Source organism: Zootoca vivipara, chromosome 2 (genome assembly GCF_963506605.1).
Source record: "Zootoca vivipara chromosome 2, rZooViv1.1, whole genome shotgun sequence".
In the NCBI taxonomy this organism is placed as follows: Eukaryota; Metazoa; Chordata; class Lepidosauria; order Squamata; family Lacertidae; genus Zootoca; species Zootoca vivipara.
The window spans coordinates 110001955-110018228 of NC_083277.1; the positions used below are offsets into that span (position 1 = coordinate 110001955).

Sequence of the window (16274 nt, forward strand, 5' to 3'; positions counted from 1 at the left end):
ATGGGAGCTCACCCCGTCACAGGGATTCGAACCGCTGACCTTCTAATCGGCAAGCCCCAAGAGGCTAGACCACAGCGTCACCCGCATCCCAAATTCCAGGTTTAGGTGTGTAGGGAAGGCCCTTGTACATTGAGAATCATCTCTTAGCAGCAGCTGTGTCTGCAGTGGATAATCCACTGGGAGAGGCATGCTATTGGGCCTTCTGATGGATTGAGGGCATTTCCAATTATCTATCTTGACCTCAAACCCTTAGTATAGTTGAGGCAATTTTTTTTATCTCTGGGTCTGTAGATTGGATAATCTCAGCAGAGTCGTCAACCTTATCCAAGGAAGATCTCTTTGTCGCCCATAAATCCGTGTATTTCACATGTCTCCTGCCCTCTCGGTAGCGTAGTCTTCCAAGGCGGAAATGGCTACAACTGCTGTTAGACTGTTTTAAGGCCAACCACTTTTTAGGCCTTCAAAGACAACCCGGTGGTGAAAATAGGACAAAGCTGGCTTTTTAAACACATGTCGCCACAGCGGTGAGAAACAAAAACAGCAGACATCTTTAATTTTCAAAGAGCCAAGAAATTGCTAAACAAATAAAATTTGGTACATGGCCTTGAGTTCCTTGTTCATTCAAGCAGTTAAGCTTTCTCCGAGATGCTATAGTAAAGAAATGCATCCTATGCCCCTTTATGTACAGCAGTGTTTCCCAAACTTGGGCCTCCAGCTGTTTTTGGACTACAGTTTCCATCATCCCTGATCACTGGTCCTGGTTGCTAGGGATCATGGAATTGTAGTCCAAAAACATCTGGAGACCCAAGTTTGGGAAACAGAGTTGTACAGTGGCTTCAGAGGTTTCTTTCAGCTGACACAGTGACTTCAAACCTAAGGAGGCAACACAGACATTTAAATCAGTGCTATCATCTTTAAATGCCTGTTACGCTGTTGAGGTTGGCTCCAAAGGATAGATATGGTCCTGAATTTGTTGTTGAGCCATCTGGATTTGGCTCTGCCCCAGCAGTGTTAGTATTAAGATGAAATGGCAATAAGAAGGCACTTAGGACAGGTGAAACTATGGTCTCTGCAAGTTAGGAGCTTGAGTGGATGAATCATTTCCCTTTCCACCCTATGTTAAGGCAGCTGAAATGTAGAATCTAAGGGCTTTTGGGCGACACAGATCTCTTGAGTTGGATGTGGCAAAGTTTCTGTGTTCTTCGCATCTGACCACCGTCTGCCTTGCGCTGTACACAACTTATTGGCCTGTTTCAGTTGTGCCTTGTCTATATGTTTCTTCTCTCTCTTTTTTAATATATTAAACAATAATGGTGTGTTGAGAGCAGACAAGTGAGGATATTCATGTACAGAAGAACTGATCATTTATATGTTTCCCCTCCTACAGATTTCCATAGTAGATGGTCTGAATTCCAGTCTCTGTGAAGATGGCACTCGTAAGTTTTTAATCCCTCCCCTGCAATAAGAAATCGACTCATATTTCACTTGGCTTTCTGGTGTCTGGGTGTAGATAAATAGCTGCTTTGTCTCCTGAAACCATTGATTCCAGAGGCAGCACCAGCCCTCCAATGAATCAGTCATTTTTGCCTCCTGGATATTTCTCAATCTGGATGTTATGGCAGGCATAGGAGCCAACTCCTAGGGGGCTGCAGGGTCTTTGCCCCCCTCCTAAAATATTTGAGGGGGCTGACACCCCCCCCCCGGTTGATGAGTATTGCCTTTCAAATAGTGTCTGTGCATCATGTCATGTGATTGATTATGCAGGGCAGGGCTTGCTTCCTCTCTCTCTCCCCCCCCCATATATTTTATTCAAGTTGGCCACCCTGAAAACAGGAGGCAAGGTATTCTTCCGGTATGCAGTGGTTTCCCATTTCTGCTGCTAAGAAAGGAAATAAAATTCTTTTATAGAATTTTGTAGAATTGGTTGAAGTGACAATTTTTTTCTTTTCTTTTTTAAAAAATGCTGTTAATATTTTTTTTCCCACTGCCTCTACTTCTGCATCTCTCTCTCTGCACCCTCTTCCATACAAAGTTTCCTATTTTCCTGAAAATCAGTTTGGGCCGCATTGTATGTCAGAAACATGCAAGCCAGCCACACTCGTTCCAAGTGTATTCTTATGAATGGATCTCTCACAGGACTTTTGGATGACAAATTCCAGGCAGTGGGCAGGTTTTCAGACCTAGATTATACCTCTGACCCCCTTATTTAGCTCTGCAGCCATTTAAGTCTGCCCCACCTCACCTAAGTATCATCTTCCTTTTACGTGTTAAGAAAATAATTCCCTTTGGGCCAAAATGTTTGAAGCCCATTGTGCTCCAGCATTTATCTCAAAGGGATTTCCACTTGTGAAGAAAACTCAGCGTCTGAAGTAGCCGAGACTGTCTTTGAATTGCTTGCATCTGGTTTTCCGTTTGTTCCAAGTGAGATCAGTTCCCCATCCTGCACTGCATTTAGTTGTGCTGTCCTTGATTCAGGATGTAAACAAAATCATTTGAGTTTTAAGTGGCGGGTACTAATAAGATTATCTTCCCTTCTTCTAGCTGGGTTCAAGTTCCAGAAAGAAACGGAAGCCCCGAGGTCTGTCTATGCCAAACAACAAAGTCCTGATTCTAGAGCATCTAGCCAGACGGACGCCTCTCCCCCAAAAACCGTGAAGGTAGGTACAGTGCATAGCATTTTTTTGTAACAGTGGTCAACGCAGAAGAAAAGCGAGTGGGTCTCTGCATGTGCAGCATTGGATCTTACCAGTGCTATTTTTCTAGAAAAAGAGGAGCTGGAACTCCCCAGGAACGCCTCCCTTGTTCTTTTAGAATGGCAATGGTGCCCACCTGAGAGGTGCCGGAATTGAGTGCCAGCGAGTTCTGGCTGGGGGGTGGGGGGAAGCCCTGGATACAACCCTCAGTTTGAAATATGCAAGGAACTTCAGAGAAGGAAAACAAAGCATTCTGTGCAATGGTTCTGTGAGCCCTTCAAAACTTAGAAGCTGAAGATCTTCTGATAGGAGCCATTAAAAAAGGGACATGCCGTATTTTCCTGTGTATAACACGCCCCCGTGTATAAGACGCCTCCTATTTTGGGGGACTCAAAATTAAGAAAATGGGGGGAGATTGCCCCCGTGTGTAAGACTAACCCCTCCTTTTTAACATTATTTTTTTAGTAAAAAAACCCCAAACCTAGTCTTATATACGGAAAAGTACGGTATTTCAAGTTTATGTGGTCTTTAATATATATTTTTTATTAAACACAGACAAATATGTAGATACAAAAATAAATAGTAAATGTTATATGCATATACTTGGAAAAAATGAAAAGAAACTTGTCAAAATAGGAATAAAAGTTCCCCCGCCAAAGTCTTGAAAAACCATAATTATTCCAATAGCTCAGTCGTGCAATTAATTGAAATACTGTAATTTATTGAGAACAAAATAACTCATATTATGACATTCAGTACCATTGTTAGGTCTGTATTTTGTAATAAAAGGGTGCCAGTAGCATTTAGATTTCCTGTTGCACTATGGTCAATTTTTTCCTCCCATAAGCATTACTCACATTTTATAGAGCCAGTTGCACAAAGGTGTCTTTATAGATGCTGAGTTATAAGCAGCAAGAATTCTGTCCGCCAAAGTAATATTTTATCAGTTACATTTCTTATAACCAGGTAGCAGAGCCCACCTTTGAGAAGAGGGCTTAGTTCTTTCCAAGCATTTATTGGGAAATATGTTCAGATTGTGAACAGAGGGTGGTGAACACAGCACATGATATCATGGGCTGTCCCCTTAGCCTGCTAGATGACATTGCAAGGGATCGATGCCTTAGGAGAGCGAGAAAAATTCTCAGGGACGATTAACACCCCGGCTAGCACCTCTTTAATCTTCTACCCTCGGGCAGGAGATATAGAAATATAATCAGTCGTACCAACAGGCTAAAAAACAGTTTCTGTCCGTGGGCTGTTAGGCTGCTGAACGGAAAATAATATAGTGCAACTGACTTTCAGGGTTGGTGTGTTGTGCGACAAGCACACAGAGAACAATGAGATTGAGTGTTTGTGGGGGAAGGGGGGAAGCTCGGTTAATTTCATTGTACACAGGATGTACATTGACAATAAGGGTATTATTATTTAAAACTGTAAACTACTTTGGGTGCCTTGGCATGTAAATCCAATAAATAATAGCTTTCCCTTTAAAAAAATAACATATTCTGAAAAATAACTTATTCAGATATGTATGAAAGTAGCTGATTTTGCTCAACATCTCTGGCTGTCCATAGTACTGAAATCAGATATTTTCTTAATCCTCGCTGGTGTAAAAAGCACCACCGATAGGCAGCTTTACATTTTTTCTTTAATTGTAATTTTATAGATTTGTGTATATTCCGGCGTATAAGACGACTGGGCGTATAAGACGACCCCCAACTTTTCCAGTTAAAAATATAGAGTTGGGGATATACTCGCCGTTTAAGAAATACGACCCGGCGTATAAGACGACCCCCCGACTTTTCCTGGGTTAAAAAGTAGTCTTATATGCAGGAATATACAGTACTTACAAATATATCGCCAGTCTTTTATTAATACAGTGGTACCTCGGTTTGCGACCGCAATCCGTTCCACGGAGCCGGTCGCTCCCCGAATGGGTTGCTTGCGGAAGGCATGCTTCTGCGCGTGTGTGAAGCGCCGATAGAGTGCTTCTGCGCACGCGCTGCGCAGATCGCTTCTGCGCATCCGAGCGCCGTGGAACCCAGATGTAAACACTTCTGGGTCCACGGTGGTCAGAAACCAAAGCGGTTGCAAACGGAGGCAGTCGCAAACCGATGTTTGACTGTAATTAGATGTTTTGCTCACTTTCCCAACTCTGCCTCAACTCCTAACAGGGCGGATCAAAATTAAGCAACATTGCATTATATCTTTGGTAGTAAACTTTTCCTTTGAATATTGATGGTTAATAAAATTTCAGTTCTTGTTAAACTTCCTTACATTAATAATTCATCAAACTCAAATATGTGCATTTTAGTAACCTGTTTTTTTTTAATGTTTGCGCAATTAAGACGGTTGTAGTCAATATTCCAGCAGTTTAGCCCTAAAGCCATCAAGAGATAATAAACTTGGATTGTCTATATACTTTTGCGTGTGCACATTTTGCAAAATTGCTACCCATACTTGCAGCTGTAAAATGATGCTATAGATAAAATACCTTGATCTTGTGCAGATCTATATTTCCCGCAGATTTTAATTACAGTATACTTGATTGAATTCTGTGCCAGGCGGTAGGAGGACAAAAAAGTGTGTTTGCTTTTTGAGTAGGTAACTCTTAATTCCCAGTACATTTCCGAGCACAGTTCAAAGTGTTGGTACTGACCTTTAAATCCCTAAACGGCCTCGGTCCTGTATACCTGAAGGAGCGTCTCCACCTCCTTCATTCAGCCCGGACACTGAGATCCAGCACCGAGGGCCTTCTGGAGGTTCCCTCATTGCGAGAAGTGAGGTTACAGGGAACCAGACAGAGTGCCTTCTCGGTAGTGGCATCCGCCCTGTGGAACGCCCTCCCAGCAGATGTCAAGGCAATAAGCAACTATTTTACTTTTAGAAGACAACTGAAGGCGGCCCTGTTTAGGGAAGTTTTTAATGTTTGATGCTGTACTGTTTTTAATATTCGGTTGGAAGCCGCCCAGAGTGGCTGGGGAAACCCAGCCAGATGGGCGGGGTATAAATAATAAATTATTATTATTAATACTATTATTATTATTACTGTACAACTTGTTAATTCACTGTACAACAGTCTATAAGGCCTTCTGCTTCCCTTTCCATATTGTAGATGAAGTGTACAAAATTCCAGTGTTTGGTTCATGATTATTCAGAACTGAATGTTTATCATCTTTATACTTTTTATTGCTTAAAAAAGACCTTTCCTCCTTGATCTTTTGCAACTTAGTTGTTGGCTGAGTTTGTTTCTCGTAGTGTAAATATGAGAGTGTTTTTGTCCCAGGGAACTTCTTAGTGCGCTTTCATTCCAGCCCAGAGATGTGTTTGTAAATAGCCATTTGTCTTTTCCAGCTTCTGTTTCCTGCTCCTGGTTCCTAATCTCTACTCCTGCCTCCCTTTTTAATGTGAGCTCGACTCTCAGCTTTCTTGCCTGTTCTCCTCTTTTTATTAACCGGACTTCACACCCTTCCACAGTAGTTGCTAATCGTAGCGTGCTTGGAAAGAAACTTGTCTCTACACACCCCAAAACCTTCCTCCATGGTTTTTGCATGTAAGTTGGACGGGGAATTTATGCTGCTGCAGCAAATGCTAATGCCGTGCATTGCAAATGTCTGGTTCCCAGATGCGATTGGGGGAAACTAGTTTTTGACAGCCAAGCAACATTTCCTGAGTTCTTTCTTTCATTAGAGGGATGTATATTCCATGCTGCTTAAATTACCCTGTTACGTTGAGATTTTACTGATTATCAATGCAACAGAAGGTGGTTGTTTTGTTTTAAAAGGAAAAAACAGGTATGCCTTTGCAAGTTTGGAAAATCAGCCCTTGGCTGATCAGACCAGCAGCATGGCCTAGGAGGTATTGTCCATAAAGCAGCACAATAAATCTGTGAGGTTTGTAGCTGCTGCCCAATATATTTGCCTGGGTAATACATTCAACTTGCCAGGCACAATGCATGCTTAAAAGTTTCATATGGGATTACCTGCATCACCTGCCACCTTTTTAAAAAACACTTGAAGTTCCAGGCTTCACAACTTTTTCAACGTAAGTAGATTTTTTAAAAAAACCAAATGCCGGTCATTTAACTATATTAGATCCTGTTTGGAAGGTAAAACATGTAATCAAGGATGTTTCAGCCTGCCCACCTGAGCTAAGAGCCATCTCCTCTGCTACTTCTGCTCTTTCAGTCTCTCAGATTGTATGCATTTTGTGTTTTTGTGGGTGGAGGCAGATCTAGCACCCTCCCTGTATTCAGTCCAAACGTACTTTTCCTCCCCAGGGGGTGAGCTCTGGAGAAGGCAGGCTGGGGGAACAGCAGAAAAAGCAGAAGCCAGCGTTGAAAGATGCAAATGGATTGGTTTCCCTGCAATTGCCATTTGGCAGCTTTTCATTTTTTTTAAAAAAAAATGAAAAGCAGCTCCCCTTTTAAATCCGAGAAATGAACGGAAATGTGATCCCACCCATATGCCGTACATTTAATGCACTCTTCTACCACTTTTAACAGTCACGGCATCCCCCAAAGAACTGAGAAGTTGGAGCTCTTGGAGGGATCTTCCGACAACTCTCGGCTTCTTTAACAAACTACAGTTCCCAGCATTCTTTGGGTGGAGCCAGTACTGTTGAAAGTGGCATGAGTGTTTGGAATGCAGGATGTGGATGTAGCCCGTATAAGAGTTTTGTGGCCGTTTAGAAAGGGGAACAGCCAACTTTGAGACACATGGAGAGGTGTAAGACTTGACGGTGCTCAGTACGCTGGTATGCCTTGTCTTTTCAGTTTTGAATCGTGATCTGCCACATCAGCAGATGAATACAGCGTGAACTTGCTACATCTGCCTTTCTCCTTTTAGATTTGAGTGCCGCTGCCAACTTTGACTTTGCCTTCCCTCCTGCATCTGCTAACCCCCACCAACTCTTATAGAGAGACCGAATGAAGATGGGTGCTTTAGATTGGAGGGGTTGTTTAGACAGCCAGTTCCATGTTTCCTAAACCTATTTTTGTGTTTTAATTTTGGGCTGGCTCCAGAAGTATCAGCACAAGATCTGGATTAGCCTGGGTGGTGTGCTGGCAACCTCTGGCGTATTGGCTTCGGAGAAGGGACGGGGAGATGCATGGCTCTCAATATGTTGCACTACAACAATGTTTCACTACAACTCCCATCATTCCTAATCATGAGCCATCCTATTGGGGCTGATGGAAGTGTTGGAACGCGACAACATCTGGAAGGCCACATGTCCCCCTTGTTTTCTTGAGAACAGTGCTTCTCAAACTTGGGTCTCCAGCTGCTATTGGACTACAGTTCCCATCACCCCTGACCACTGATCTTGCTAGCTAGGGATGATAGGAGTTGTAGTCCAAAAACAGCTGGAGACCCAAGTTTGGGAAACATTGCTTCAGAAGGAGGCTCTGCTAGGATTGACTGTCAGAGCGTTGTTGGGAGTCTTGCATTGAATACTGTACTACTTGCCAACTTTTTCCCTGCCAGAAGTTCCAGTTGCCAGCTAAGGAAAGTTGTGTTGCGTGTAAGAAGACCGTCTACCCAATGGAGCGCCTCCTTGCCAACCAGCAAGTATACCATATCAGCTGTTTCCGCTGTTCTTACTGCAACAGCAAACTCACGTAAGTCCTTCAGGGAGAGCCCACTTCTTTTTTTATATTTAAAAGAGGCTACTGTAAGGTTAATTCTCTAGTGTGGGTTAGGAAAGGGCAATGTTTAGGTGCTGAGAAAAGCAAGGTGGGCATGGTTTTCAGGTGGTTCTTCGGAACTCCAAAGGAATCTACAACCCAAGGATGTACTTCTGCATAGTACACGATAAAGCAGGGAGAGTCTCCTGCGCACACCCAGCTGAGGAAGGTTAAGGGCCGGTAGTTAATTCTTTATTGACAAAAGCGCACATACTTCTTTTTTTAAAAAGTTACAGTATTTGGTTTTTCAGATTAAAATTTTGCAATCACATATCCAACATAAAAACAAGATTCCAAAGAATCTCCCGGACTTCCCCCCTTCTCCCCTTTGTGGGTCCTATTGTTAATCATTTCCTCCTGCATCTTTTATGATAATCCAAATCTTTTGCCTCTCCATTGTGTCCAAAACCCACCATTAAACTGCAAGTGTTGTTCCAATCCTACTTACAGTTATATGATCAGTTATGAATTTTCCTGATTTCCGATTCTTCCGGTCATTTTAGCCATTTTGGCATAATCCATCCGCTTGATCTGCCATTCTTCTCTGGTGGACGAAAGCACACTTAACAGCACCAGAGACAAAAGCACACTTACAGCAGCTCCTAAAGTGCACCATATACCCCCCCCACACACACACAGATGCTTCTGGCATCAGCGTAGCTGGTGTTAACTTTTCCAGGTTTGTGGCCAGTGGAGCACTTAAAGCAACAGTGGGGTTATGGTACCTTCCCTACTTATGTACCCTTGTCTGATGGAGAGTGCTCACGCAACCAGAGATTTGTCCTGAGTCGGTGCTGGGCTTCCCTCTTCAAGCTCCTCTTGGTCCTAGGAGACAACGGGGCAGGAGATGCCAAGCATTTGACCACCTGCCCCTTGCTGAACAGTCTCTTCCTCCACTTCCTGCGCCCCCCCAAAACCTTTGACCGCTTGGACCCTACGCCTCCCCCCTGCCCTAGCTCCTGCCTCAGGTGGCACCAAACCCCACAAATCTCTGGCCCCCTCTTGTGGGCCGGCCTCTAACCCCTCTGCCTCCGTCGCAATCTCCTCCCCAGGAGCCTGCCTGTTTGCGTGATCCCATCAAGCCGTGGTTGTGTGAATGAGGCCTATATATGCCAGGTAGAAACTGACCTCACTCCAGCCCCATTAATAGCTTACAGGTCGTGGTGGTTGTTGTTGTAAATGGCTGCTTTTCGTATCTCTGGCAGTTATTTGTCGGGGACTGGAGGGCAGAGGAGGAATGGTGGAGCCCGCCTCCCCAGCCTGAACCTTCCAGAGAAGAGGAAGACAGTATAGATTTACAACAGTGTTTTGTGGGAGGTCACAGCCCAGAGGTAGATGAAGGGCAGAGCTGGGAAATAATGGGAGAGGAAGGGGAGGTCTATTCCTGGCAGCCTGCCATGGGGGGCAGGGATCAGATTCCCTGGTGCCTGACATTATTCCAAACAAGGACAACTAACGGGATTGGGATGGAACAAATATATGAGAGCAATTCTCATATATGAGTTGTTACTACAACCTAATCTGGAATGGGTCACCTTCACCCCAACCCCCCCAGTCCAGTCCGTATAGTGGCCCTATCTTGTACATTTACATAAGAACATAAGGAGAGCCTGTCAGATCAGGCCAAATCCCCCTTTAGTCTGGCATGCTGTTCTTTCAACTCCAGATGCCTACGGGAGGTCTGAAAGCAGGACCCGAGTGCGAGAGTACTCTTCCCACCTGTGGTTCCCATCAACCTGTACCTGCCGAATTAGTACATTCTGAGATGGTTGTTATTTCTCATCTTGCAAGTTACTGAAGGTGGTAATAATTGTGCGTTTCCCCCCCTTGTACAGCATTGGAACATACGCATCTCTGCATGGGAACGTTTACTGCAAGCCTCATTTTAACCAGCTCTTCAAGGCCAAAGGCAACTACGACGAAGGCTTTGGGCATAAGCCACACAAGGAACTGTGGGCGAGCAAAACGGAGAGTGAAGAATCCCAGGAGAAACCTGCCTGCGTTGGAAACGCTGAGGAAGGCCCCCAAAGCCCTGGCGTGGAAGATGCTCCGATTGCAAAAGTCGGGATTCTGGCAGCTACCATGGAAGCGAAAGCTGCCGGTTTGCTCGAGAAGGAAGAGAGGCCGGCGGAAACCAAGAAGCTGAAGATTGCCTGGCCTCCGCCTCCCGAACAAGGCAGCCAAGGTAGCATTTTGGAAGAAGGCATCAAGGTGTTGAAGCCAAAGTGGCCCCCGGAAGACGAAATCGCTAAGCCAGATCATCAGGAAGATGTGGACCAAGACCTTAAAAAGCTGCGGCGGTCGTCGTCACTGAAAGAAAGAAGCCGGCCCTTTACAGTCGCTGCCTCGTTTAGAACCATATCCGTAAAGAGCAACAGAACTGAAAATGCGCCTCCTCCCAAGGCTGAAAGGAGCACAGTCAGGCGACCGGAGGAACCGGCACCGGAATTGGCGGTGGAAAGCAAGCCAGAGAGAAAGAGCAACACAGCTGATCCGCACATGGGTGAGGGGGATAAAGAGCTGGATGAGGGGAAAGGAGAAGAAGCGAGTGGCGAAGAGATCTTGGTTGAAAACGGCCAGAGGAGTGGCGACACGGATGAGGAAGAAGAAAATGCTGCAGGAGAGCCAGCCACGCTGGAGAAGGAGGAAGCACCATTCCATACGGCCCCTAAGCATTCTGTCTTGAATTCAACCACTGTAAAAGAATTATCCGCTAGCCCAAATCGCAAATCCCAAGACGTTGGATTTTTTGAAGGTGAAGACCTTGAAGAATTGACTGTGGAAGAGCAGATTAAGCGGAACAGATACTACGGCGAAGAGGAAGATGACGAGGAATAAATTGGACTCTCTTTCACTAAAGAACTTAACTGCAGGGTGCTGGGCCTTAAAATCGGTGTGTTTAGCCTTTGGGTTTTTTTGTTTTCTTCCTAAAGCAGCTTCCCTCGGTGAAAGAGGTTGATGCATAAGGGAACCATAAAGACTTGCTCAGATTCGAATTTTATAGGAAAGCTTGTTGGGAACCTGCAAGAATTTTTAACCAAACTTGTGAAAATGGATAGTATGCATAAAATTGTTGTGGGAAAAGCTGCTGCCTCAATTGAGCAAAAAAAAAGAAAAGAAAAAAAGAAAAACCCTGTACATTTCTGAATTCTGCTCTGTAACCTGGTCAGCTTAAATGCCATCTTTATTCTCTTCTGCTTCTGGTAGTTTTCGGCCATTTTTTTTTGCAGGATGTCACTATATTCCCCTTAGGTGAGCTTGAAGGAGAATGGGGCTGTCTGAGACACAGGACTATTACCACTTAACAATGTTACTGCAGTGCTTAGGGACCAGTTTCGAAGGGCACTTGGGGGAACCGTTTAAATGGCAATGACTGCACTTTAATAATGTATGTGTAAAGGCACAATAGATACATTTTTGAATAGTGAAAACACTGTCTCTTCTAGATAATGACAGTATCTGAAATAAAAGTCAGCAGCGTGGTTTTAGGGGGAGGCTGTGTTTACTTGGCAGCCACCAGGAGAGAACTGTCTTTGCATTAGGCTCTTTTTGTATATGACTTGTTGTGCATTAGGGTCCAGGTGAATCTCGAATCAGCTGGCTGGCCAGTGAAAAAGAGGATCTGTCTCATACCTGGGCTTAGAAGCACAGCATTTTAATCTACTGGAGCAATGCTAAGGGAAGGATTCTGTAGAGGGCAAAGCTTCTGTCTGCAGGGCAACGCTACTTTCATTCCATGTTTGTCTTTCCGAATAATGTTTTCTACTTGAAACTTTGCTTCTCCTTTTTTTCTGAAAACTCTGTACGTTTTAAGCAATTCTATGTGTACCCAAACTGCCAGATGTAAGAGTCCACATGAAAGATGCTGCACGCAAAAATCTCTGCGATGACAAAATAGATGAAACAGTGGGAATTTCTTGGGACTGATTCCTTAGCATTGTGCTTTTAGTGCTTTTCGACTTGACTGCATGGTATTTTATAAATCATAGTATTTTGAGATGGGGTTAAAAGGGCTTTACCTAAATAGTTTTTAATCTTTTTTGTAATGTATTCACTGAGATTAGCTCTAACTATATTTTAGAGTTGTAAAATATTCTGCTTTCTTACCAATCTTGCTAAGTATGAAACATTTTTATTCAATAAAGGCTATGGTCATTTTTATTGTTGGAAGTTTCTAATCCAGACTTTTCTTTGCCATGAGATGGCCAGGAAGGCAAGAGAGACTGCTGAGATTTTAGTATCTAGCATAAAACCAGTAGGTGGCACTGTCTTGCTTGTAATATGGTAAAGAGAGGCATGATGTACAGTGTGCTGCTGAGTTTTGTAGAACATGAGATGTACCTGTTCGAAAGGTATAACAGAAGACAAACAGACATGTGAGCAAACATCCACGACTATTTTCATCTAGTGTGTTTGGTTCCAGTTATTTTGCTAGATGGGGTTTCAAAATTAACAGATATTTTTCCCATTTCAGTAAAATATTCACAAACGAACATTATCCCTTATCTAATAGCAATCATACGTCAATAACATTGGGGGGGGGTAATGTGCATTGGGGGTGTAAAATTCTAATCACAACGGCTTCAACTGAGTTAGGGAGGGTTATTTCTACCACACCGAACCTGAGCACATCATCTGGGTGCTAAATTTGCAATGTCGGAATTGATTTGGTAATCAATTGGGGGAGATGTGGTTTGTTTAACAGCAGGGATAACGGCCACTTGTGCCAGATGGCGACAGAAGGAATTAATTCTGGAATGTGACTTAAATGCCAGTTGCTAGAGAAATGTCAAGGCTTGTAGGCACACCATGTTGTTTGCTCTGAGCTCTCCATCTGAACAGCTCTCGAGCTAATATATAAGGAGGTCAGGGGGTTACCCAGTGATTAAATTCATTTGCGTGTTAACAAGTTTTGTCTCTGTATATGGTAGGCAGTAGAAAACGGCAAAACAATGGGAATAAAGCACTGGTAAAACAGAGCACTCTTAAATGTATGCTTGGTCAGCTGGTTATTGGGGGGGGGATGTGCTGCTCCAGCATTAAACAGATTTAGCCTTTTGAGGCATGATGGGAGTTCTTCTGACTTCTCTCTCTATATATTCTAAATCCAACCCAAGTTACTAAAGTCTTCTATAAAACCCTAAGAATGGGTTGGAATTAAATCTTGGAATTGCAGTGCTAGTAACAGGTCAATTCAACACTTATTGTACTGCTTCTCACATGGACACCCATTCTTGACCTCATCTGTGCTATGACCAAAGCTAATACCTTTAACACCCACATAAGTGCAAAAACAGGGACTTTATGTGTCATAGTGGTTCCCTTAGCAAAACAAAATCACACATGAAATAATTCTGTTGTGTGCAAAATGCAAGCACCTCCAAGTTCTTCCATTTGATTATGCTAACTAAGTTAAACATTTTTTTTCTAAAGTAAGCTCTTTATATGCCCCAACTGGCTCTTAGCTCATGCCACAACTTAAGAAGGATGTTGACAAGCTGGAACGTGCGCAGAGGTGGGCAACCAAGATGATGAAGGGTCTGGAAACCAAGCTATAAGAGCAAGCATAGGCAAACTTGGCCCTCCAGATGTTTTGGGACTACAACTCCCATCATACCTAATCACTGGTCCTGTTAGCTAGGGATGGTGGGAGTTGTAGTCCCAAAACTAAAGGGCCAGGTTTGCCTATGCCTATATAAGAGGAACAGTTGAAGGAGCTTATTTAGCCTGGAAAAGAGGAGGAGACTGATAGGAGCTATGATAACCATATTCAAATATCTAAGGGCTGTCACCTGAAAGATGGAGCAGCTTGTGCGCTCCTGCTCTGGAGGGTAGGATTGAAACCAAGACACAAGAAAGGAGATTCCGACTAAACATCAGGAAAAACCTTCTGACAGCAAGAGCTGTTTGATAATGGAACGGTCTCCCTCGGGAGGTTGTGGACTCTCCTTCCTTGGAGGTTTTCAAGCAGAGGTTTGAGGGCCATCTGTCATGGATGCTTTACTTGAGATTCCTGCATTCCTGAGGTTTGGACTAGAGGTCCCTTCCAACTCTGATTCTGTTTCCTCTTAAAAGATTCCACTTGCTGAATTACCTCTTGAATCATGGAAATTCTACTTTTAAACACCTGGCACTATGCTTAGATGTAACATTAAGTTACAACTAAGTTATAGTTTAGTTATGGGTCTGTTTTACAAGAGAACTAGATGAACTCTGCTGGACAACATAATGGCTTTTTAAAAAGGCTTCTTCAAAGCCTAATTTCAGGAGTGGAATTGGGATTCTGTGGGCACCAAGGTAAGCCTTTGCGGCCACATGCAAATGCCATGTTGGCAACACATGATTTAGCATTAGGAGAATGAATTTTGCTGTTCCTGGACTCACATTCATCTCACCTGTTTTCTTCCTGCGCTACTGTGAGGAGTTGGGAAAATTGGCTTCCATTCTGGAATAGCTACAGCTTTCGGTGTCTTCCAATCTCAGGCAAAACTGTTCATTATGACTATATTAGTGGAAACGAGCCCATTTCAAACCATAGTTTAAGAGATTTATTGGTCTCTGTGCTGAAAAGCCAGACCCATAGGATATTTGACCTAGTTAGCTTCCTAGTTGTAGTTCTGTCCATAAAAAAGGAATTGAATTAGTCCAATATGGTTGACAATTGCCAGCACAATTCAGAACAATATCTGTGGTTGCTGCATTTGGATTAAAAGATGGAGTTGAATTTTAAATGGTAGTTGCATTTCACTTCATTTGCCATGTTCATCCATACTGTTGAAATGTGGGAGGTTGGATGTGCTTATTTTTATCATGCTTTTGAGAAATTTGTGGGGTTTTTTGTAGAATACGTGGCTATACCGGGGGGGTCTCAGAGCGGTTCACAGAAGAAAATCAAGATAAAAAACCACAAAATACTTACTGTAATAAAAATAAAAACAACAACCCAATAGCTCTCCCCCCCCCAAAAAAAACGGATTTTAAAAGTGCATAGGATATAAATCGGATAAACCGAAGGCCTGGTTAAAAATGAACGTTTTTGCCTGGTGCCTAAAGATGTATAATGAAGGCGCCTGGCGAACTTCCCTGGGGAGAGCATTCCAGAGCCGGGGAGCCACTGCAGAGAAGGCCCATTCTCGTGTTGCCACCCCCTGGACCTCTCGAGGGCTATGAAGCTGGCATATTTTCACCAGTCATAATTAACAAAATTTTGGTTTTGGATGACATGCTAAACTGCTGCTAACCTTGAATGGAACCTTCCAATCTTGCAGCTGGGCCAAATAAGGGCATAATGGATGAGCCTGGAGTTCGGCTAGGTACATCCTCATTGCGCTAAACCATGGTTTAGCATGATGTCTGCACACTGTAACTCCATAATCTTTCCATGAGCCCTAAAGGGAGGCAGTGCTATGTAGCAGACTCTGGGGAAAGAAGCCAATAGTTTGCCAAAGGCTACTTGCTGAGTTCATGGCTGAGTTTAGATTTGAACTGGGGACTCCCTAGTTTGTTTGTAGCCAGGGCTGCTGCAACAAACAGCTGTGCAAACCTTTGGGAGGCAGAGACGCAAGAAGGCATCAGAGCAGGGAGGGAAGGAAAGAGGGACGGAGGCCTGTGTTGCCCACAACACCCCTGACCATCATTCAAGGCACCCCAGGGTGCCACAGCACACTGGTTGAAAACTATATGTTCAGCTGAATAGTTGAATAGTTCAGCTAGCACACAGACAACTCTGCACAGATACGTAACCAGAAACCCTTGTTTTCCAGGGTTTTGAGTGCTGCTTAGCAATTGTGGTTAAAATCATTTGCTTTCAGCTGGTAGGTTACCGCTTGATCTAAAGTGGGTCACAACTGAAGTGCTACCACCATACAAATATGTTGTTTTTAAAAAAAATAAGATCT

The 16274-nt window shown here is 43.6% G+C and overlaps 1 protein-coding gene across 6 annotated transcripts in view; it reads left to right on the top strand.

Moving 5' to 3' along the window:
• Positions 1-12546, top strand: part of LIMA1 (LIM domain and actin binding 1) — a 68628-nt gene extending 56082 nt beyond the window's left edge. For all 6 annotated transcript variants that reach the window (XM_035103789.2, XM_035103791.2, XM_035103792.2 and 3 more), the window contains 4 exons: positions 1388-1436; positions 2542-2657; positions 8177-8310; positions 10212-12546. In XM_035103789.2, coding sequence (XP_034959680.1) covers positions 1388-1436; positions 2542-2657; positions 8177-8310; positions 10212-11214 — 1302 coding nt within the window. In that variant the 3' untranslated portion in view covers positions 11215-12546. The remainder of the gene's footprint in view (positions 1-1387; positions 1437-2541; positions 2658-8176; positions 8311-10211) is intronic.
• The last annotated feature ends 3728 nt before the right edge of the window (positions 12547-16274 follow it).